The sequence below is a fragment of the Tribolium castaneum genome, chromosome 8 (assembly GCF_031307605.1).
Source record: "Tribolium castaneum strain GA2 chromosome 8, icTriCast1.1, whole genome shotgun sequence".
In the NCBI taxonomy this organism is placed as follows: Eukaryota; Metazoa; Arthropoda; class Insecta; order Coleoptera; family Tenebrionidae; genus Tribolium; species Tribolium castaneum.
Window position 1 is genome coordinate 13922733 of NC_087401.1, and position 24365 is coordinate 13947097.

The following is a 24365-nucleotide window of genomic DNA, read 5'->3' on the forward strand; positions in this document are numbered from 1 at the left end:
ATTAGTAAATATGAAAAAAGCCGCCTTTGGCAAAATTTCACACAAACATGCATAAACAATTGAAAAGCGCGAAAAAAAACATAAAATAAATAAATAAATAAATAAATAAAATAAATAATTAAAAAAAGGAGAAAAAAAGTTTTACAATATAAAAGGTAGATACTCTAAGATAACACTTAGAAAGTGAAAGATTCCCCTTCCATTTCACTCTTTTAATGAAAAAAAAAAGAAATAATTAAGATACATTTTTTAATAAAAAATGTAGAAATAAAAAAATTAATCAAAATAGTACATTAAAAATTTTGGCTAAGAATGTGTTGTAAGTTTAAATATTGAGGATCGAAGCGAAGCTGATTATTTTTTAATACTAAAAACATTGAATACTAAACAGATAAATGATTTTATCTTACCTCCATTGGGTTCACGGTGATTGTCAGCGCGGAATCATCCCAAGTCATCTCGCTGTCCTGCGCCTCCTCGGATGCATTTCTATGATGAGCCGCCCTGATCCTGATCACACCCAAGACAATCATAAACAACAAAAATCCGACGCACACTACGACGATTATTGTAACAGCATGTGATCCCCCACTTGCGACCAAATTCAAATGTTCCGAAGGAATGTAATCACGTGAAACGACCGACGCTGGTCGTAATTCCACATTGTGTTTGTTGACAGTTGCATGAGCTACGATGGGTTCTTTGGGCTGGGGATGGATCACAGTGAGCTAAGGAAAAAATATCATTGAAACAAAATCAATAAATATAAAAAAAAAATAATATTCACGTACAGTTTGCACGTATTCATTTGAGGTGAATCGTCCGTTTAATTCGGAGCAGGTTAGTTTGAACACTCGGTTTAGGTAGTAGGCGGGTTTTCGGTTGGTGTAGACGATTTGTCTGAGTACTTGTTGGTAGTTGAAGACCATGTCGGATCCGGTGATGGTAACACCATCTTTTGATACACGAGCTGCCATTCCCAGTCTTTTTAACATTTCTTCGGGGACGCTTAAGTTCTCGTGGTCGGGGTTTAAGTTAGGGTAGATGGTTAAGGAGCATTTGTCGAGCTTTTGTTCCCCGGATATGTGGATGTCAGCCAGGACGCGAACCTTTTAACAAAAAAAAAGAAACATAAATTTAATATTAGAAGGGACACCTAAAAAACTTTTTAAACAAAAAATGAATATCAAAAGAAATATGAAAAATATGTGAATTGAGTGTTTCTAACGTAGAATGACCGGCGGAATCCAAATTTGCAAGAATCAAATCGCTACGACTAACCATTCGGCAAATATCGGCAAAAATTTAGCCTCGTCAAAATTTGTTTAAACCAAACTTTCTTCATTATTTTCCACCTTTTCATAGTTATTCCCTTAGAATTGAGTGTTTCTAACGTAGAATGACCGGCGGAATCCAAATTTGCAAGAATCAAGTCGCTACGACTGACCGTTCGGAAAATATCGGCAAAAATTTAGCCTCGTCAAAATTTGTTTAAACCAAACTTTCTTCATTATTTTCCAACTTTTCATAGTTATTCCCTTAGAATTGAGTGTTTCTAACGTAGAATGACCGGCGGAATCCAAATTTGCAAGAATCAAGTCGCTACGACTAACCGTTCGGAAAATATCGGCAAAAATTTAGCCTCGTCAAAATTTGTTTAAACCAAACTTTCTTCATTATTTTCCAACTTTTCATAGTTATTCCCTTAGAATTGAGTGTTTCTACCGTAGAATCACCGGCGGAATCCAAATTTGCAAGAATCAAGTCGCTACGACTAACCGTTCGGCAAATATCGGCAAAAATTTAGCCTCCTCAAAATTTGTTTAAACCAAACTTTCTTCATTATTTTCCAACTTTTCATAGTTATTCCCTTAGAATTGAGTGTTTCTAACGTAAAATGACCGGCGGAATCCTAATTTGCAAGAATCAAGTCGTTACGACTAACCGTTCGAAAAATATCGGCAAAAATTTAGCCTCCTCAAAATTTGTTTAAACCAAACTTTCTTCATTATTTTCCAACTTTTCATAGTTATTCCCTTAGAATTGAGTGTTTCTACCGTAGAATCACCGGCGGAATCCAAATTTGCAAGAATCAAGTCGCTACGACTAACCGTTCGGCAAATATCGGCAAAAATTTAGCCTCCTCAAAATTTGTTTAAACCAAACTTTCTTCATTATTTTCCAACTTTTCATAGTTATTCCCTTAGAATTGAGTGTTTCTACCGTAGAATCACCGGCGGAATCCAAATTTGCAAGAATCAAGTCGCTACGACTAACCGTTCGGCAAATATCGGCAAAAATTTAGCCTCCTCAAAATTTGTTAAAACCAAACTTTCTTCATTATTTTCCAACTTTTCATAGTTATTCCCTTAGAATTGAATGTTTCTAACGTAAAATGACCGGCGGAATCCTAATTTGCAAGAATCAAGTCGCTACGACTAACCGTTCGGAAAATATCGGCAAAAATTTAGCCTCGTCAAAATTTGTTTAAACCAAACTTTCTTCATTATTTTCCAACTTTTCAAAGTTATTCCCTTAGAATTGAGTGTTTCTAACGTAGAATGACCGGCGGAATCCAAATTTGCAAGAATCAAGTCGCTACGACTAACCGTTCGGCAAACATCGGCAAAAATTTAGCCTCCTCAAAATTTGTTAAAACCAAACTTTCTTCATTATTTTCCAACTTTTCATAGTTATTCCCTTAGAATTGAGTGTTTCTACCGTAGAATCACCGGCGGAATCCAAATTTACAAGAATCAAGTCGCTACGACTAACCGTTCGGAAAATATCGGCAAAAATTTAGCCTCGTCAAAATTTGTTTAAACCAAACTTTCTTCATTATTTTCCAACTTTTCATAGTTATTCCCCTAGAATTGAGTGTTTCTAACGTAGAATGACCGGCGGAATCCAAATTTACAAGAATCAAGTCGCTACGACTAACCGTTCGGCAAATATCGGCAAAAATTTAGCCTCCTCAAAATTTGTTAAAACCAAACTTTCTTCATTATTTTCCAACTTTTCATAGTTATTCCCTTAGAATTGAGTGTTTCTACCGTAGAATCACCGGCGGAATCCAAATTTACAAGAATCAAGTCGCTACGACTAACCGTTCGGAAAATATCGGCAAAAATTTAGCCTCGTCAAAATTTGTTTAAACCAAACTTTCTTCATTATTTTCCAACTTTTCATAGTTATTCCCTTAGAATTGAGTGTTTGTAACGTAAAATGACCAGCGGAATCCAAATTTGCAAGAATCAAGTCGCTACGACTAACCGTTCGGCAAACATCGGCAAAAATTTAGCCTCCTCAAAATTTGTTAAAACCAAACTTTCTTCATTATTTTCCAACTTTTCATAGTTATTCCCCTAGAATTGAGTGTTTCTAACGTAAAATGACCGGCGGAATCCTAATTTGCAAGAATCAAGTCGCTACGACTAACCGTTCGGAAAATATCGGCAAAAATTTAGCCTCGTCAAAATTTGTTTAAACCAAACTTTCTTCATTATTTTCCAACTTTTCAAAGTTATTCCCTTAGAATTGCGTGTTTCTAACGTAGAATGACCGGCGGAATCCAAATTTGCAAGAATTAAGTCGCTACGACTAACCGTTCGGCAAATATCGGCAAAAATTTAGCCTCCTCAAAATTTGTTTAAACCAAACTTTCTTCATTATTTTCCAACTTTTCAAAGTTATTCCCTTAGAATTGCGTGTTTCTAACGTAGAATGACCGGCGGAATCCAAATTTGCAAGAATTAAGTCGCTACGACTAACCGTTCGGCAAATATCGGCGAAAATTTAGCCTCCTCAAAATTTGTTTAAACCAAACTTTCTTCATTATTTTCCAACTTTTCATAGTTACTCCCTTAGAATTGAGTGTTTCTAACGTAAAATGACCGGCGGAATCCTAATTTGCAAGAATCAAGTCGCTACGACTAACCGTTCGGAAAATATCGGCAAAAATTTAGCCTCGTCAAAATTTGTTTAAACCAAACTTTCTTCATTATTTTCCAACTTTTCAAAGTTATTCCCTTAGAATTGAGTGTTTCTAACGTAGAATGACCGGCGGAATCCAAATTTGCAAGAATCAAATCGCTACGACTAACCGTTCGGCAAATATCGGCAAAAATTTAGCCTCGTCAAAATTTGTTAAAACCAAACTTTCTTCATTATTTTCCAACTTTTCAAAGTTATTCCCTTAGAATTGCGTGTTTCTAACGTAGAATGACCGGCGGAATCCAAATTTGCAAGAATTAAGTCGCTACGACTAACCGTTCGGCAAATATCGGCGAAAATTTAGCCTCCTCAAAATTTGTTTAAACCAAACTTTCTTCATTATTTTCCAACTTTTCATAGTTATTCCCTTAGAATTGAGTGTTTCTAACGTAAAATCACCGGCGGAATCCAAATTTGCAAGAATCAAGTCGCTACGACCAACCGTTCGGAAAATATCGGCAAAAATTTAGCCTCGTCAAAATTTGTTTAAACCAAACTTTCTTCATTATTTTCCAACTTTTCAAAGTTATTCCCTTAGAATTGCGTGTTTCTAACGTAGAATGACCGGCGGAATCCAAATTTGCAAGAATCAAGTCGCTACGACTAACCGTTCGGCAAATATCGGCGAAAATTTAGCCTCCTCAAAATTTGTTTAAACCAAACTTTCTTCATTATTTTCCAACTTTTCATAGTTACTCCCTTAGAATTGAGTGTTTCTAACGTAGAATGACCGGCGGAATCCAAATTTGCAAGAATCAAGTCGCTACGACTAACCGTTCGGAAAATATCGGCAAAAATTTAGCCTCGTCAAAATTTGTTTAAACCAAACTTTCTTCATTATTTTCCAACTTTTCATAGTTACTCCCTTAGAATTGAGTGTTTGTAACGTAAAATGACCGGCGGAATCCAAATTTGCAAAAATCAACTCGCTACGACTAACCGTTCGGAAAATATCGGCAAAAATTTAGCCTCCTCAAAATTTGTTTAAACCAAACTTTCTTCATTATTTTCCAACTTTTCATAGTTATTCCCTTAGAATCGAGTGTTTCTACCGTAGAATGACCGGCGGAATCCAAATTTGCAAGAATCAAGTCGTTACGACTAACCGTTCGGAAAATGTCGGCAAATATTTAGCCTCGTCAAAATTTGTTTAAACCAAACTTTCTTCATTATTTTCCAACTTTTCATAGTTATTCCCTTAGAATTGAGTGTTTCTAACGTAGAATGACTGGCGGAATCCAAATTTGCAAGAATCAGGTCGTTACGACTAACCGTTCGGAAAAGATCGGCAAAAATTTAGCCTCGTCAAAATTTGTTTAAACCAAACTTTCTTCATTATTTTCCAACTTTTCAAAGTTATTCCCTTAGAATTGAGTGTTTCTAACGTAGAATGACCGGCGGAATCCAAATTTGCAAGAATCAAGTCGCTACGACTAACCGTTCGGAAAATATCGGCAAAAATTTAGCCTCGTCAAAATTTGTTAAAACCAAACTTTCTTCATTATTTTCCAACTTTTCATAGTTATTCCCTTAGAATTGAGTGTTTCTACCGTAGAATCACCGGCGGAATCCAAATTTACAAGAATCAAGTCGCTACGACTAACCGTTCGGAAAATATCGGCAAAAATTTAGCCTCGTCAAAATTTGTTTAAACCAAACTTTCTTCATTATTTTCCAACTTTTCAAAGTTATTCCCTTAGAATTGAGTGTTTCTAACGTAGAATGACCGGCGGAATCCAAATTTGCAAGAATCAAGTCGCTACGACTAACCGTTCGGAAAATATCGGCAAAAATTTAGCCTCGTCAAAATTTGTTAAAACCAAACTTTCTTCATTATTTTCCAACTTTTCATAGTTATTCCCTTAGAATTGAGTGTTTCTACCGTAGAATCACCGGCGGAATCCAAATTTACAAGAATCAAGTCGCTACGACTAACCGTTCGGAAAATATCGGCAAAAATTTAGCCTCGTCAAAATTTGTTTAAACCAAACTTTCTTCATTATTTTCCAACTTTTCATAGTTATTCCCTTAGAATTGAGTGTTTGTAACGTAAAATGACCGGCGGAATCCAAATTTGCAAAAATCAACTCGCTACGACTAACCGTTCGGAAAATGTCGGCAAATATTTAGCCTCGTCAAAATTTGTTTAAACCAAACTTTCTTCATTATTTTCCAACTTTTCATAGTTATTCCCTTAGAATTGAGTGTTTCTACCGTAGAATGACCGGCGGAATCCAAATTTGCAAGAATCAAGTCGCTACGACTAACCGTTCGGAAAATATCGGCAAAAATTTAGCCTCCTCAAAATTTGTTAAAACCAAACTTTCTTCATTATTTTCCAACTTTTCATAGTTATTCCCTTAGAATTGAGTGTTTCTACCGTAGAATGACCGGCGGAATCCAAATTTGCAAGAATCAAGTCGCTACGACTAACCGTTCGGCAAATATCGGCAAAAATTTAGCCTCCTCAAAATTTGTTAAAACCAAACTTTCTTCATTATTTTCCAACTTTTCATAGTTATTCCCTTAGAATTGAGTGTTTCTACCGTAGAATGACCGGCGGAATCCAAATTTGCAAGAATCAAGTCGCTACGACTAACCGTTCGGCAAATATCGGCAAAAATTTAGCCTCGTCAAAATTTGTTTAAACCAAACTTTCTTTATTATTTTCCAACTTTTCATAGTTATTCCCTTAGAATTGAGTGTTTCTAACGTAGAATGACCGGCGGAATCCAAATTTGCAAAAATCAACTCGCTATGACTAACCGTTCGGAAAATGTCGGCAAATATTTAGCCTCGTCAAAATTTGTTTAAACCAAACTTTCTTCATTATTTTCCAACTTTTCATAGTTATTCCCTTAGAATTGAGTGTTTCTAACGTAGAATGACCGGCGGAATCCAAATTTGCAAGAATCAAGCCGTTACGACTAACCGTTCGGAAAATATCGGCAAAAATTTAGCCTCCTCAAAATTTGTTAAAACCAAACTTTCTTCATTATTTTCCAACTTTTCATAGTTATTCCCTTAGAATTGAGTGTTTGTAACGTAAAATGACCGGCGGAATCCAAATTTGCAAAAATCAACTCGCTACGACTAACCGTTCGGAAAATGTCAGCAAATATTTAGCCTCGTCAAAATTTGTTTAAACCAAACTTTCTTCATTATTTTCCAACTTTTCATAGTTATTCCCTTAGAATTGAGTGTTTCTAACGTAGAATGACCGGCGGAATCCAAATTTGCAAGAATCAAGTCGTTACGACTAACCGTTCGGAAAATATCGGCAAAAATTTAGCCTCCTCAAAATTTGTTAAAACCAAACTTTCTTCATTATTTTCCAACTTTTCATAGTTATTCCCTTAGAATTGAGTGTTTGTAACGTAAAATGACCGGCGGAATCCAAATTTGCAAAAATCAACTCGCTACGACTAACCGTTCGGAAAATGTCGGCAAATATTTAGCCTCGTCAAAATTTGTTTAAACCAAACTTTCTTCATTATTTTCCAACTTTTCATAGTTATTCCCTTAGAATTGAATGTTTCTAACGTAGAATGACCGGCGGAATCCAAATTTGCAAGAATCAAGTCGTTACGACTAACCGTTCGGAAAATATCGGCAAAAATTTAGCCTCCTCAAAATTTGTTTAAACCAAACTTTCTTTATTATTTTCCAACTTTTCATAGTTATTCCCTTAGAATTGAGTGTTTCTAACGTAGAATGACCGGCGGAATCCAAATTTGCAAGAATCAAGTCGTTACGACTAACCGTTCGGAAAATATCGGCAAAAATTTAGCCTCCTCAAAATTTGTTAAAACCAAACTTTCTTCATTATTTTCCAACTTTTCATAGTTATTCCCTTAGAATTGAGTGTTTGTAACGTAAAATGACCGGCGGAATCCAAATTTGCAAAAATCAACTCGCTACGACTAACCGTTCGGAAAATGTCGGCAAATATTTAGCCTCGTCAAAATTTGTTAAAACCAAACTTTCTTCATTATTTTCCAACTTTTCATAGTTATTCCCTTAGAATTGAGTGTTTGTAACGTAAAATGACCGGCGGAATCCAAATTTGCAAAAATCAACTCGCTACGACTAACCGTTCGGAAAATGTCGGCAAATATTTAGCCTCGTCAAAATTTGTTTAAACCAAACTTTCTTCATTATTTTCCAACTTTTCATAGTTATTCCCTTAGAATTGAGTGTTTCTAACGTAGAATGACCGGCGGAATCCAAATTTGCAAGAATCAAGCCGTTACGACTAACCGTTCGGAAAATATCGGCAAAAATTTAGCCTCCTCAAAATTTGTTAAAACCAAACTTTCTTCATTATTTTCCAACTTTTCATAGTTATTCCCTTAGAATTGAGTGTTTCTACCGTAGAATGACCGGCGGAATCCAAATTTGCAAGAATCAAGTCGCTACGACTAACCGTTCGGCAAATATCGGCAAAAATTTAGCCTCCTCAAAATTTGTTAAAACCAAACTTTCTTCATTATTTTCCAACTTTTCATAGTTATTCCCTTAGAATTGAGTGTTTGTAACGTAAAATGACCGGCGGAATCCAAATTTGCAAAAATCAACTCGCTACGACTAACCGTTCGGAAAATGTCGGCAAATATTTAGCCTCGTCAAAATTTGTTTAAACCAAACTTTCTTCATTATTTTCCAACTTTTCATAGTTATTCCCTTAGAATTGAGTGTTTCTAACGTAGAATGACCGGCGGAATCCAAATTTGCAAGAATCAAGTCGTTACGACTAACCGTTCGGAAAATATCGGCAAAAATTTAGCCTCCTCAAAATTTGTTAAAACCAAACTTTCTTCATTATTTTCCAACTTTTCATAGTTATTCCCTTAGAATTGAGTGTTTCTACCGTAGAATGACCGGCGGAATTCAAATTTGCAAGAATCAAGTCGCTACGACTAACCGTTCGGCAAATATCGGCAAAAATTTAGCCTCCTCAAAATTTGTTAAAACCAAACTTTCTTCATTATTTTCCAACTTTTCATAGTTATTCCCTTAGAATTGAGTGTTTGTAACGTAAAATGACCGGCGGAATCCAAATTTGCAAAAATCAACTCGCTACGACTAACCGTTCGGAAAATGTCGGCAAATATTTAGCCTCGTCAAAATTTGTTTAAACCAAACTTTCTTCATTATTTTCCAACTTTTCATAGTTATTCCCTTAGAATTGAGTGTTTCTACCGTAGAATGACCGGCGGAATCCAAATTTGCAAGAATCAAGTCGTTACGACTAACCGTTCGGAAAATATCGGCAAAAATTTAGCCTCCTCAAAATTTGTTAAAACCAAACTTTCTTCATTATTTTCCAACTTTTCATAGTTATTCCCTTAGAATTGAGTGTTTCTACCGTAGAATGACCGGCGGAATCCAAATTTGCAAGAATCAAGTCGCTACGACTAACCGTTCGGCAAATATCGGCAAAAATTTAGCCTCCTCAAAATTTGTTAAAACCAAACTTTCTTCATTATTTTCCAACTTTTCATAGTTATTCCCTTAGAATTGAGTGTTTGTAACGTAAAATGACCGGCGGAATCCAAATTTGCAAAAATCAACTCGCTACGACTAACCGTTCGGAAAATGTCGGCAAATATTTAGCCTCGTCAAAATTTGTTTAAACCAAACTTTCTTCATTATTTTCCAACTTTTCATAGTTATTCCCTTAGAATTGAGTGTTTCTACCGTAGAATGACCGGCGGAATCCAAATTTGCAAAAATCAACTCGCTACGACTAACCGTTCGGAAAATGTCGGCAAATATTTAGCCTCGTCAAAATTTGTTTAAACCAAACTTTCTTCATTATTTTCCAACTTTTCATAGTTATTCCCTTAGAATTGAGTGTTTCTACCGTAGAATGACCGGCGGAATCCAAATTTGCAAGAATCAAGTCGTTACGACTAACCGTTCGGAAAATATCGGCAAAAATTTAGCCTCCTCAAAATTTGTTAAAACCAAACTTTCTTCATTATTTTCCAACTTTTCATAGTTATTCCCTTAGAATTGAGTGTTTCTACCGTAGAATGACCGGCGGAATCCAAATTTGCAAAAATCAACTCGCTACGACTAACCGTTCGGAAAATGTCGGCAAATATTTAGCCTCGTCAAAATTTGTTTAAACCAAACTTTCTTCATTATTTTCCAACTTTTCATAGTTATTCCCTTAGAATTGAGTGTTTCTACCGTAGAATGACCGGCGGAATCCAAATTTGCAAGAATCAAGTCGTTACGACTAACCGTTCGGAAAATATCGGCAAAAATTTAGCCTCCTCAAAATTTGTTAAAACCAAACTTTCTTCATTATTTTCCAACTTTTCATAGTTATTCCCTTAGAATTGAGTGTTTGTAACGTAAAATGACCGGCGGAATCCAAATTTGCAAAAATCAACTCGCTACGACTAACCGTTCGGAAAATGTCGGCAAATATTTAGCCTCGTCAAAATTTGTTTAAACCAAACTTTCTTCATTATTTTCCAACTTTTCATAGTTATTCCCTTAGAATTGAGTGTTTCTAACGTAGAATGACCGGCGGAATCCAAATTTGCAAGAATCAAGTCGTTACGACTAACCGTTCGGAAAATATCGGCAAAAATTTAGCCTCCTCAAAATTTGTTAAAACCAAACTTTCTTCATTATTTTCCAACTTTTCATAGTTATTCCCTTAGAATTGAGTGTTTCTACCGTAGAATGACCGGCGGAATCCAAATTTGCAAGAATCAAGTCGCTACGACTAACCGTTCGGCAAATATCGGCAAAAATTTAGCCTCCTCAAAATTTGTTAAAACCAAACTTTCTTCATTATTTTCCAACTTTTCATAGTTATTCCCTTAGAATTGAGTGTTTGTAACGTAAAATGACCGGCGGAATCCAAATTTGCAAAAATCAACTCGCTACGACTAACCGTTCGGAAAATGTCGGCAAATATTTAGCCTCGTCAAAATTTGTTTAAACCAAACTTTCTTCATTATTTTCCAACTTTTCATAGTTATTCCCTTAGAATTGAGTGTTTCTACCGTAGAATGACCGGCGGAATCCAAATTTGCAAAAATCAACTCGCTACGACTAACCGTTCGGAAAATGTCGGCAAATATTTAGCCTCGTCAAAATTTGTTTAAACCAAACTTTCTTCATTATTTTCCAACTTTTCATAGTTATTCCCTTAGAATTGAGTGTTTCTACCGTAGAATGACCGGCGGAATCCAAATTTGCAAGAATCAAGTCGTTACGACTAACCGTTCGGAAAATATCGGCAAAAATTTAGCCTCCTCAAAATTTGTTAAAACCAAACTTTCTTCATTATTTTCCAACTTTTCATAGTTATTCCCTTAGAATTGAGTGTTTCTACCGTAGAATGACCGGCGGAATCCAAATTTGCAAAAATCAACTCGCTACGACTAACCGTTCGGAAAATGTCGGCAAATATTTAGCCTCGTCAAAATTTGTTTAAACCAAACTTTCTTCATTATTTTCCAACTTTTCATAGTTATTCCCTTAGAATTGAGTGTTTCTACCGTAGAATGACCGGCGGAATCCAAATTTGCAAGAATCAAGTCGTTACGACTAACCGTTCGGAAAATATCGGCAAAAATTTAGCCTCCTCAAAATTTGTTAAAACCAAACTTTCTTCATTATTTTCCAACTTTTCATAGTTATTCCCTTAGAATTGAGTGTTTGTAACGTAAAATGACCGGCGGAATCCAAATTTGCAAAAATCAACTCGCTACGACTAACCGTTCGGAAAATGTCGGCAAATATTTAGCCTCGTCAAAATTTGTTTAAACCAAACTTTCTTCATTATTTTCCAACTTTTCATAGTTATTCCCTTAGAATTGAGTGTTTCTAACGTAGAATGACCGGCGGAATCCAAATTTGCAAGAATCAAGTCGTTACGACTAACCGTTCGGAAAATATCGGCAAAAATTTAGCCTCCTCAAAATTTGTTAAAACCAAACTTTCTTCATTATTTTCCAACTTTTCATAGTTATTCCCTTAGAATTGAGTGTTTCTACCGTAGAATGACCGGCGGAATCCAAATTTGCAAGAATCAAGTCGCTACGACTAACCGTTCGGCAAATATCGGCAAAAATTTAGCCTCCTCAAAATTTGTTAAAACCAAACTTTCTTCATTATTTTCCAACTTTTCATAGTTATTCCCTTAGAATTGAGTGTTTGTAACGTAAAATGACCGGCGGAATCCAAATTTGCAAAAATCAACTCGCTACGACTAACCGTTCGGAAAATGTCGGCAAATATTTAGCCTCGTCAAAATTTGTTTAAACCAAACTTTCTTCATTATTTTCCAACTTTTCATAGTTATTCCCTTAGAATTGAGTGTTTCTACCGTAGAATGACCGGCGGAATCCAAATTTGCAAAAATCAACTCGCTACGACTAACCGTTCGGAAAATGTCGGCAAATATTTAGCCTCGTCAAAATTTGTTTAAACCAAACTTTCTTCATTATTTTCCAACTTTTCATAGTTATTCCCTTAGAATTGAGTGTTTCTACCGTAGAATGACCGGCGGAATCCAAATTTGCAAGAATCAAGTCGTTACGACTAACCGTTCGGAAAATATCGGCAAAAATTTAGCCTCCTCAAAATTTGTTAAAACCAAACTTTCTTCATTATTTTCCAACTTTTCATAGTTATTCCCTTAGAATTGAGTGTTTCTACCGTAGAATGACCGGCGGAATCCAAATTTGCAAAAATCAACTCGCTACGACTAACCGTTCGGAAAATGTCGGCAAATATTTAGCCTCGTCAAAATTTGTTTAAACCAAACTTTCTTCATTATTTTCCAACTTTTCATAGTTATTCCCTTAGAATTGAGTGTTTCTACCGTAGAATGACCGGCGGAATCCAAATTTGCAAGAATCAAGTCGTTACGACTAACCGTTCGGAAAATATCGGCAAAAATTTAGCCTCCTCAAAATTTGTTAAAACCAAACTTTCTTCATTATTTTCCAACTTTTCATAGTTATTCCCTTAGAATTGAGTGTTTGTAACGTAAAATGACCGGCGGAATCCAAATTTGCAAAAATCAACTCGCTACGACTAACCGTTCGGAAAATGTCGGCAAATATTTAGCCTCGTCAAAATTTGTTTAAACCAAACTTTCTTCATTATTTTCCAACTTTTCATAGTTATTCCCTTAGAATTGAGTGTTTCTAACGTAGAATGACCGGCGGAATCCAAATTTGCAAGAATCAAGTCGTTACGACTAACCGTTCGGAAAATATCGGCAAAAATTTAGCCTCCTCAAAATTTGTTAAAACCAAACTTTCTTCATTATTTTCCAACTTTTCATAGTTATTCCCTTAGAATTGAGTGTTTCTACCGTAGAATGACCGGCGGAATCCAAATTTGCAAGAATCAAGTCGCTACGACTAACCGTTCGGCAAATATCGGCAAAAATTTAGCCTCCTCAAAATTTGTTAAAACCAAACTTTCTTCATTATTTTCCAACTTTTCATAGTTATTCCCTTAGAATTGAGTGTTTGTAACGTAAAATGACCGGCGGAATCCAAATTTGCAAAAATCAACTCGCTACGACTAACCGTTCGGAAAATGTCGGCAAATATTTAGCCTCGTCAAAATTTGTTTAAACCAAACTTTCTTCATTATTTTCCAACTTTTCATAGTTATTCCCTTAGAATTGAGTGTTTCTAACGTAGAATGACCGGCGGAATCCAAATTTGCAAGAATCAAGTCGTTACGACTAACCGTTCGGAAAATATCGGCAAAAATTTAGCCTCCTCAAAATTTGTTAAAACCAAACTTTCTTCATTATTTTCCAACTTTTCATAGTTATTCCCTTAGAATTGAGTGTTTCTACCGTAGAATGACCGGCGGAATCCAAATTTGCAAGAATCAAGTCGCTACGACTAACCGTTCGGCAAATATCGGCAAAAATTTAGCCTCCTCAAAATTTGTTAAAACCAAACTTTCTTCATTATTTTCCAACTTTTCATAGTTATTCCCTTAGAATTGAGTGTTTCTACCGTAGAATGACCGGCGGAATCCAAATTTGCAAAAATCAACTCGCTACGACTAACCGTTCGGAAAATGTCGGCAAATATTTAGCCTCGTCAAAATTTGTTTAAACCAAACTTTCTTCATTATTTTCCAACTTTTCATAGTTATTCCCTTAGAATTGAGTGTTTCTACCGTAGAATGACCGGCGGAATCCAAATTTGCAAGAATCAAGTCGTTACGACTAACCGTTCGGAAAATATCGGCAAAAATTTAGCCTCCTCAAAATTTGTTAAAACCAAACTTTCTTCATTATTTTCCAACTTTTCATAGTTATTCCCTTAGAATTGAGTGTTTCTACCGTAGAATGACCGGCGGAATCCAAATTTGCAAAAATCAACTCGCTACGACTAACCGTTCGGAAAATGTCGGCAAATATTTAGCCTCGTCAAAATTTGTTTAAACCAAACTTTCTTCATTATTTTCCAACTTTTCATAGTTATTCCCTTAGAATTGAGTGTTTCTACCGTAGAATGACCGGCGGAATCCAAATTTGCAAGAATCAAGTCGTTACGACTAACCGTTCGGAAAATATCGGCAAAAATTTAGCCTCCTCAAAATTTGTTAAAACCAAACTTTCTTCATTATTTTCCAACTTTTCATAGTTATTCCCTTAGAATTGAGTGTTTGTAACGTAAAATGACCGGCGGAATCCAAATTTGCAAAAATCAACTCGCTACGACTAACCGTTCGGAAAATGTCGGCAAATATTTAGCCTCGTCAAAATTTGTTTAAACCAAACTTTCTTCATTATTTTCCAACTTTTCATAGTTATTCCCTTAGAATTGAGTGTTTCTAACGTAGAATGACCGGCGGAATCCAAATTTGCAAGAATCAAGTCGTTACGACTAACCGTTCGGAAAATATCGGCAAAAATTTAGCCTCCTCAAAATTTGTTAAAACCAAACTTTCTTCATTATTTTCCAACTTTTCATAGTTATTCCCTTAGAATTGAGTGTTTCTACCGTAGAATGACCGGCGGAATCCAAATTTGCAAGAATCAAGTCGCTACGACTAACCGTTCGGCAAATATCGGCAAAAATTTAGCCTCCTCAAAATTTGTTAAAACCAAACTTTCTTCATTATTTTCCAACTTTTCATAGTTATTCCCTTAGAATTGAGTGTTTGTAACGTAAAATGACCGGCGGAATCCAAATTTGCAAAAATCAACTCGCTACGACTAACCGTTCGGAAAATGTCGGCAAATATTTAGCCTCGTCAAAATTTGTTTAAACCAAACTTTCTTCATTATTTTCCAACTTTTCATAGTTATTCCCTTAGAATTGAGTGTTTCTACCGTAGAATGACCGGCGGAATCCAAATTTGCAAAAATCAACTCGCTACGACTAACCGTTCGGAAAATGTCGGCAAATATTTAGCCTCGTCAAAATTTGTTTAAACCAAACTTTCTTCATTATTTTCCAACTTTTCATAGTTATTCCCTTAGAATTGAGTGTTTCTACCGTAGAATGACCGGCGGAATCCAAATTTGCAAGAATCAAGTCGTTACGACTAACCGTTCGGAAAATATCGGCAAAAATTTAGCCTCCTCAAAATTTGTTAAAACCAAACTTTCTTCATTATTTTCCAACTTTTCATAGTTATTCCCTTAGAATTGAGTGTTTCTACCGTAGAATGACCGGCGGAATCCAAATTTGCAAAAATCAACTCGCTACGACTAACCGTTCGGAAAATGTCGGCAAATATTTAGCCTCGTCAAAATTTGTTTAAACCAAACTTTCTTCATTATTTTCCAACTTTTCATAGTTATTCCCTTAGAATTGAGTGTTTCTACCGTAGAATGACCGGCGGAATCCAAATTTGCAAGAATCAAGTCGTTACGACTAACCGTTCGGAAAATATCGGCAAAAATTTAGCCTCCTCAAAATTTGTTAAAACCAAACTTTCTTCATTATTTTCCAACTTTTCATAGTTATTCCCTTAGAATTGAGTGTTTGTAACGTAAAATGACCGGCGGAATCCAAATTTGCAAAAATCAACTCGCTACGACTAACCGTTCGGAAAATGTCGGCAAATATTTAGCCTCGTCAAAATTTGTTTAAACCAAACTTTCTTCATTATTTTCCAACTTTTCATAGTTATTCCCTTAGAATTGAGTGTTTCTAACGTAGAATGACCGGCGGAATCCAAATTTGCAAGAATCAAGTCGTTACGACTAACCGTTCGGAAAATATCGGCAAAAATTTAGCCTCCTCAAAATTTGTTAAAACCAAACTTTCTTCATTATTTTCCAACTTTTCATAGTTATTCCCTTAGAATTGAGTGTTTCTACCGTAGAATGACCGGCGGAATCCAAATTTGCAAGAATCAAGTCGCTACGACTAACCGTTCGGCAAATATCGGCAAAAATTTAGCCTCCTCAAAATTTGTTAAAACCAAACTTTCTTCATTATTTTCCAACTTTTCATAGTTATTCCCTTAGAATTGAGTGTTTGTAACGTAAAATGACCGGCGGAATCCAAATTTGCAAAAATCAACTCGCTACGACTAACCGTTCGGAAAATGTCGGCAAATATTTAGCCTCGTCAAAATTTGTTTAAACCAAACTTTCTTCATTATTTTCCAACTTTTCATAGTTATTCCCTTAGAATTGAGTGTTTCTACCGTAGAATGACCGGCGGAATCCAAATTTGCAAAAATCAACTCGCTACGACTAACCGTTCGGAAAATGTCGGCAAATATTTAGCCTCGTCAAAATTTGTTTAAACCAAACTTTCTTCATTATTTTCCAACTTTTCATAGTTATTCCCTTAGAATTGAGTGTTTCTACCGTAGAATGACCGGCGGAATCCAAATTTGCAAGAATCAAGTCGTTACGACTAACCGTTCGGAAAATATCGGCAAAAATTTAGCCTCCTCAAAATTTGTTAAAACCAAACTTTCTTCATTATTTTCCAACTTTTCATAGTTATTCCCTTAGAATTGAGTGTTTCTACCGTAGAATGACCGGCGGAATCCAAATTTGCAAAAATCAACTCGCTACGACTAACCGTTCGGAAAATGTCGGCAAATATTTAGCCTCGTCAAAATTTGTTTAAACCAAACTTTCTTCATTATTTTCCAACTTTTCATAGTTATTCCCTTAGAATTGAGTGTTTCTACCGTAGAATGACCGGCGGAATCCAAATTTGCAAGAATCAAGTCGTTACGACTAACCGTTCGGAAAATATCGGCAAAAATTTAGCCTCCTCAAAATTTGTTAAAACCAAACTTTCTTCATTATTTTCCAACTTTTCATAGTTATTCCCTTAGAATTGAGTGTTTGTAACGTAAAATGACCGGCGGAATCCAAATTTGCAAAAATCAACTCGCTACGACTAACCGTTCGGAAAATGTCGGCAAATATTTAGCCTCGTCAAAATTTGTTTAAACCAAACTTTCTTCATTATTTTCCAACTTTTCATAGTTATTCCCTTAGAATTGAGTGTTTCTAACGTAGAATGACCGGCGGAATCCAAATTTGCAAGAATCAAGTCGTTACGACTAACCGTTCGGAAAATATCGGCAAAAATTTAGCCTCCTCAAAATTTGTTAAAACCAAACTTTCTTCATTATTTTCCAACTTTTCATAGTTATTCCCTTAGAATTGAGTGTTTCTACCGTAGAATGACCGGCGGAATCCAAATTTGCAAGAATCAAGTCGCTACGACTAACCGTTCGGCAAATATCGGCAAAAATTTAGCCTCCTCAAAATTTGTTAAAACCAAACTTTCTTCATTATTTTCCAACTTTTCATAGTTATTCCCTTAGAATTGAGTGTTTGTAACGTAAAATGACCGGCGGAATCCAAATTTGCAAAAATCAACTCGCTACGACTAACCGTTCGGAAAATGTCGGCAAATATTTAGCCTCGTCAAAATTTGTTTAAACCAAACTTTCTTCATTATTTTCCAACTTTTCATAGTTATTCCCTTAGAATTGAGTGTTTCTAACGTAGAATGACCGGCGGAATCCAAATTTGCGAGAATCAAGTCGCTGCGACTAACCGTTCGCAAAATATCGGCAAAAATTTAGCCTCGTCAAAATTTATCGAAACCAAACTTTTTTCATTATTTTCATAGTTCTTTTGATTACAAAAATAAAAAAAATTAAACAACACGTAATAAAACGGTTTCTTCCTTAGTAATAGTAAAAAAATCGTATTTACCCCCATCCTGAAATCCTCGTATTTCCTCGCCATGTTCCCCGTCCCATTGAGATTGATCGAGGGCGTTTGCGGCCTTAAAACCATGACATAAGTTTGCGCATCGGGCACCTTGACCGTCTTCCCGTTATCGCACGTAACCGTCGTCGTCAGCCTCAAATTCCTCCTTCCCGGCGTCGGAAACTCCCGACTATTCGCATATCCGATCTTCCGAACCAAAGTTTCCAAATTCGTGCGATTATCTCCCTCGACTGTAACTTCCGTTAAATCCGAATTCGTCAACAGTTCCATTCCAGGTTGAAGGAGTTCCATTGCGGGCACTTGAAGACTCTCTTTGCACTGATGCAGACAGCTCAACACTTCGGGCTTTTCCGTCTCGCCAACGAGGACGCTCAAGCCGGCCAGATAGCCCTTGAGGTGGTGCTTCATCTTGTTGTCGGAGCCCTGCCAGCAGGCGCCGACTGTCAACGTGGTGTTGATGCCTTTCGTGGGATGGAGTGGCCAATCGTCGATGACTTCCGGGTTTTTCTTCTCGGAACGGAAGAGTTGACCGTCGACGTAGAGCTCAATGTCGGGGAAACGCACGTTGACGGCGTAGTGATGCCATTGGTCGTCGCAGACCTGGGGGATCTTCCAACGCCATTCCGCCGGACGGAAGATGTTGAGGTCGCCTTCGGAGAAGTCGCGTCGGAGGAGGAGGATGAGGCGGCAATTGCGGACAAAGAGGGCGTAGTGGTGGCGGTTCATTTCTAAACACAAGAAATGGTAGTTTTGTTTTTTTTTTTTTTTTGTAATCTAAACTTGGATGATGACCAATGGGAATGCAGTGTGGCGACCACGAGGACAACTTGTAACCAATAAGAATGCAACAAGGCCCTTAAGTTTTTGACAATAAAATAAATTTGATATTTTGAAAAAACAAATTAATTTTTTATTTTAATCAGTCAGACCGTAAAAAATAGTTTATACAGCGCACATTTAATAACTATTAAGCTGTTAAGATACGAGTAGTTTTTACAACACTCGCTAAAGCTCGTGTCATAATTCACATACCCTTATTTTAATTAAATAAATACTAGTTGCATAAAACACTAATACATATTCGATTATGCCTTTTAAACTATTATAAATAATATATTATTTAAATCAACTGTTTATCGGTAAGTAAATGAAAATTTTTAATCCAAAATATTATACATTTATTTTTTCGCAAATAATTTTTTTCGTAGAAAACGATTCAATGCATAGAATAAAAAGGCAAGTTTTTTTTACAAAAACGTCATTGTCTGACGATTTGTTAACTAATTTTTTTAATCTCAAAAATAGGAAGGTATAAAAAATTGAATAAAATGTAATACACTCGGAGAATAAAGTTTTTGATAACTCTCAGTTATTATATCAACGAACAGCTTATTAAACACAAACTGTATCCGCTCCTACAATAAATTACCATTATCTTACGGACTTCTTTTTTGTTTCCTAAACTATAAATTCGCTTTCGCGAAAAAATAACAGTTTTAAGGTTAAAACCACGAACTAAAATTAATTCGTAATAATTTTATTTTAATAAAAAAAACTGACACTGTTCTGGTTAGTGAATTATTTTGACAAAAATGTCATTAAAAAACGTCAGCAAAAAATCCTACAGACACAAAAACAGTTTTTTAATGTGAAGATGAAAAATGTGGAAGCAGAAATCAAAAAAAAAAAAATAAAAACAGAAGATGACGTAGTCGAGGCTTTAAACTGTGACAAGCACAAAATGAATGACATACACTATTTTATCTTCAAGCGAATAAAAATATCACAGGTTTGGTCAGGAACTCATTTTTATTTTCCTTTATAAAGTGACGGTAAAATGACTGTCTTCAAATTTTAAAGCAATATTATTTATTAATACACTTTTTATTTCAGTCGTTTTTGGAGACCCCTTGAAGATATTTTTTAAGAGCTTTTATTTTTTTGCAACCACAAGAGAACATTTTTGCTTACAGGTTAAGATTTTAAAATTTCTAAAACTTTGAGAGTGTAATAAAAATCTCTGTTGCTTATTCTCCTTAACTAAGTATCTCTATTTGTTGATAAATAAAGCAAAAAATATATAACCAATGACCAACCATAAAAACTTTGTCAGAAAAGAAAAGAAACAAAAGTAAAAAATAAAAATAAAAAAAAAGTGTTTCAGGCATAATTACTATTTTTCTTAAATATATTTTGATCCAATAAGTAAACTTACTTAGTTTAGTCCATTTAAAGTGAGAAAAACATTCAAGAAATTAAATTTGAATAAAGCGATTTTTTAAACTATAGTTTTGGGGTCCGTTAGCTGCAATTATTCAAAAAATATCAACGGTTTACAAAAAAAAAAACGATAAAAATTAATCGACATACAACAACTGAAAACGTTATATTTTCCAGTTTTCTTGAAAAGTTTTCTTATTTTTTTGCAACCACAAGGGAACATTTTTGCTTACAGGTTAAGATTTTAAAATTTGTAAAACTTTGAGAGTGTAATAAAAATCTCTGTTGACTTATTCTCCTTAACTAAGAATCTCTATTTGTTGATAAATAGAGCAAAAAATATCTAACTAATGACTAACCATAAAAACTTTGTCAGAAAAGAAAAAAAACAAAAGTAAAAAATTAAAATTAAAAAAAGTGTTTCAGGCATAATTACTATTTTCCTTAATAGATTTTGATCCAATAAGTAAACTTACTTAGTTTAGTCCACTTAAAGTGAGAAAAACATTCAAGAAATTAAATTTGAATAAAGCGATTTTTTAAACTATAGTTTTGGGGTACGTTGGATGCAATTATTCAAAAAATATCAACGGTTTACAAAAAAAAACGATAAAAATTGATCGTCATACAACAACTGATAGCGTTATATTTTCAAGTTTTCTTGGAAAGTTTTCTTATTTTTTTTGCAACCACAAAAGAACATTTTTGCTTACAGGTTAAGATTTTAAAATTTATAAAACTTTGAGAGTGTAACAAAAATCTCTGTTGACTTATTCTCCGTAACTGAGAAAATCTATTTGTTGGTAAAAATGTCTAACTAATGACCAACCATAAAAACTTTGTCAGAAAAGAAAAGAAACAAAAGTAAAAAATAAAAATAAAAAAACGGACAAAAATGTCCGTTGTGTAGAGGTGTCCATTAAGAAAGGTTTCACTGTATACCGTTCAATTATTTCGCGAAATTTAATACAAAATAAACGAAAATAGAAACATTGTTGCAGCATTTTTTTTGTAAAAAATCATCAATTCAGAAAGTTTTAGCACATTGTTCAGTCAGAAATACATTTATTTTAGAAAATTTCGTCAAGAACAAAATAAAAATAAAATATAATACATATAAATATAAAATAAAAATTATATTAAAATAATATTTTACCTTTTCGTATGGTTTTATAACAAAAATTCATTTTTTTTTTAAATTTCTGTATAACAGTCCGAATATCACCAAACTGGTTTCAAATGTTAAGGCCCGAATAATTAACAAAATTTAGAGAAAATAAGAAACATATTTTGATAAGTTAAACTAAACAAAAACAAACAACAAAAATAGAAAGTAGAAAAAATAGTATATTACACTCGTTTTATAAGACTTAATTGTGGCACTCCTTCGTCGTGCTCCAAAACCATTTGTACCACAATAGAAAACTCGTATCATAATATACAATTACCATTACGTATGTTTTTAAAACAAAAATTCAGTTTTTTTAAACAGTCCCTAAACCAGCACAGTGGTGGCAAATGTTTTGGCTTTGGTAGAAACCCGGAAAAAGCCAAAAACTTACTAAGTTAGACCTTTTTCGAACATTTTAAATTAATCTTTAAACTTATAAATTTAATTTTTTTCAATGTTCAGGAATAAATACTATTTTCCTTATATAGATTTTGATCCAATAAGTAAACTTACTTAGTTTAGTCCACTTAAAGTGAGAAAAACATTCAAGAAATTAAATTTGAATAAAGCGATTTTTTAAACTATAGTTTTGGGGTACGTTGGCTGCAATTATTCAAAAAATATCAACGGTTTACAAAAAAAAAAAACGATAAAAACTGATCGACATACAACTGATAGCGTTATATTTTCAAGTTTTCTGAAATTATTATTATAATTTCAGTATTATAACTTTAAAGAACTTGTGTAAGTTACAAAAATAAACAAGTAAACAAAGAATGATATTTTTAAATAATTTTTGACGATTTTTCAGTCTCTTGCTGAAATGTGACACAATAAATTTGAAGACCGGAAGACACAATAGTGTTATGTAAAAGAATATTGAACACAAATTGTACATAAATAAACATTATGTAACCAGGGCGTAATAATTATGCCAGAGGTTCATATAACGGTTTATTGTTTTGAGGAGAAAAACTTTGCTTTTGAGTTAAGGTTTTTAAAATTTATAAAAGCTTTAGAAGCGGTCAATTGAGCAAAATAATTCTACAATACCGTATTGCCCACTTGAAAGCTTTGTAAACAAAATTGTCATACATTTTCAGGTGTGTTTACCTTGGAAAAAGTCCTAATTTTCTTTTTATAAACATCGAATTTATTAGCTGGAAGTTTCAATTAACACGATTATCCTCGTAATCAACAAATCATCCGTTTTCTTTACTATTTTGAATCACTTATAATACGTACCTACTTATATACAGCAATAAAATTTTAATTAATTTAAGCAAAATTGATTTTTAAAATCGATGAAATAGAAAAAATTAAAAAAAAAATGTTTTCTCAAGTGCCCAAAGCATTCACAGTTATTTTGTTTTGCCCACTGTATAATGTAAAAAACTTTAAACGTCAGAATAATTATCAATAATTAATTTGCAGCTTAAAACACTGCAATTGTAGAAAAAACGTGTACATTACGTGCGCAAAGCTCGTTTTTTGAACATTCCTAAAGGTCTCGATCAAACTTTTGACCTTTAATAAGAAAAAAAATGCGTGTTGTTAACTCATAAAAATATATATTGATGACTGAGTTCTTTATTTTTTGAAAATGATTTTTTTCTGTTTTTATTCTTTTGCCAAAAAAATACTCACTATGGTCGTCAGCCGAACACAAAATATGTTCCTTGACGCGTTTATCCTGCCCATTATGTTGTCCATGTCTCATCCACGTGGCTATCGTGAACGTTGACGGCAAATTATGATCCAAAACCGAATTCGGAATGGAAACGGCAGTGCTGGAGCCGTCAAATTCAAACATCTGATCCGATTCGTGTCCCTCGTCGGAAATCAGCGGCTTCGTCCATTCGGCACCGACTCCCGGACTCGGAAGCAGGTCGATAGCCGACGGGGAAGCCCCGCATAATTTACGCTGAGACTGGACGCTGTAAGTGTCACGATCGCAACCTTTGCCGATATGTCTATAAAAAAAAATGGGGTGCGAAATTGATGGGCAATTTGTTTGGAGCACGAGTGCATGGAGTGCATCAAAAAAATTTTTTAATGGTAGATTGTGTACCTGGTGGCTAAATCAACCCTCGTTCGTAATTCCCTCACGTTACATGGAACGTCGCACAATTCCAAACTGGCTGAAGGGAATAGTTCCTGTTTTCCGGTGGTCGGAGCATAATCGACTCTTTCCGGAAGTCCTCGCCAGCCGAGTCGACAGACACGGTTGACTTTGATGGTGACCATGACGGGCAAGCTTTGACGCATTCCTGCCAAAAAATGTCTCCTATTTACTCTCTTTTTCTATCTTATACCAGCTAGATTAACCCATCCTTGTCTAGCAAGCTCAATTTTATTTTTATATATATTTTTTTTATACCAGTCTGATTTTATTTACGTAAGTGTTTATAAGATACGATTATTTGAAAAAAAAATCTGTACTTGATAAAAACAATCAATTCAAAAAAATTAGCTAAACTCAATACAATTTATCCCAAAGTTCAGTTGCACAGAAAAAATTATTACGAATTTTATTAAAAGCTTTTAATTATTGTTATTGAAATTATATCGTAAATTGCATTTATTTTACTTTATGAGTGGATATGAACACAATTTTATTATAATTGTTTGTAAAACTACATAAATGAAATTTGCATGGCCGAGACAGTTTTCTGTAGTTTTATCTAAACATTACGTGAAACTATTTAAAAGAACTTTGTAGTACATGTCCTACTTTTTCAAGTATCT

At 34.5% G+C, this 24365-nt stretch overlaps 2 protein-coding genes across 2 annotated transcripts in view; both read right to left on the reverse strand.

The window, feature by feature from the left end:
- Positions 1-24365, reverse strand: part of Tom7 (Translocase of outer membrane 7) — an 84065-nt gene that overhangs the window by 27044 nt on the left and 32656 nt on the right. The window lies entirely within an intron of this gene.
- The window catches only part of Cals (Calsyntenin), a 58516-nt gene that overhangs the window by 4224 nt on the left and 29927 nt on the right, over positions 1-24365 (reverse strand). The window contains exons 4-8 of the mRNA XM_008196530.3: positions 23689-23887; positions 23265-23590; positions 18209-18954; positions 792-1109; positions 411-728 (exon numbers count right to left, since the gene is read on the reverse strand). Coding sequence (XP_008194752.1) covers positions 411-728; positions 792-1109; positions 18209-18954; positions 23265-23590; positions 23689-23887 — 1907 coding nt within the window. The remainder of the gene's footprint in view (positions 1-410; positions 729-791; positions 1110-18208; positions 18955-23264; positions 23591-23688; positions 23888-24365) is intronic.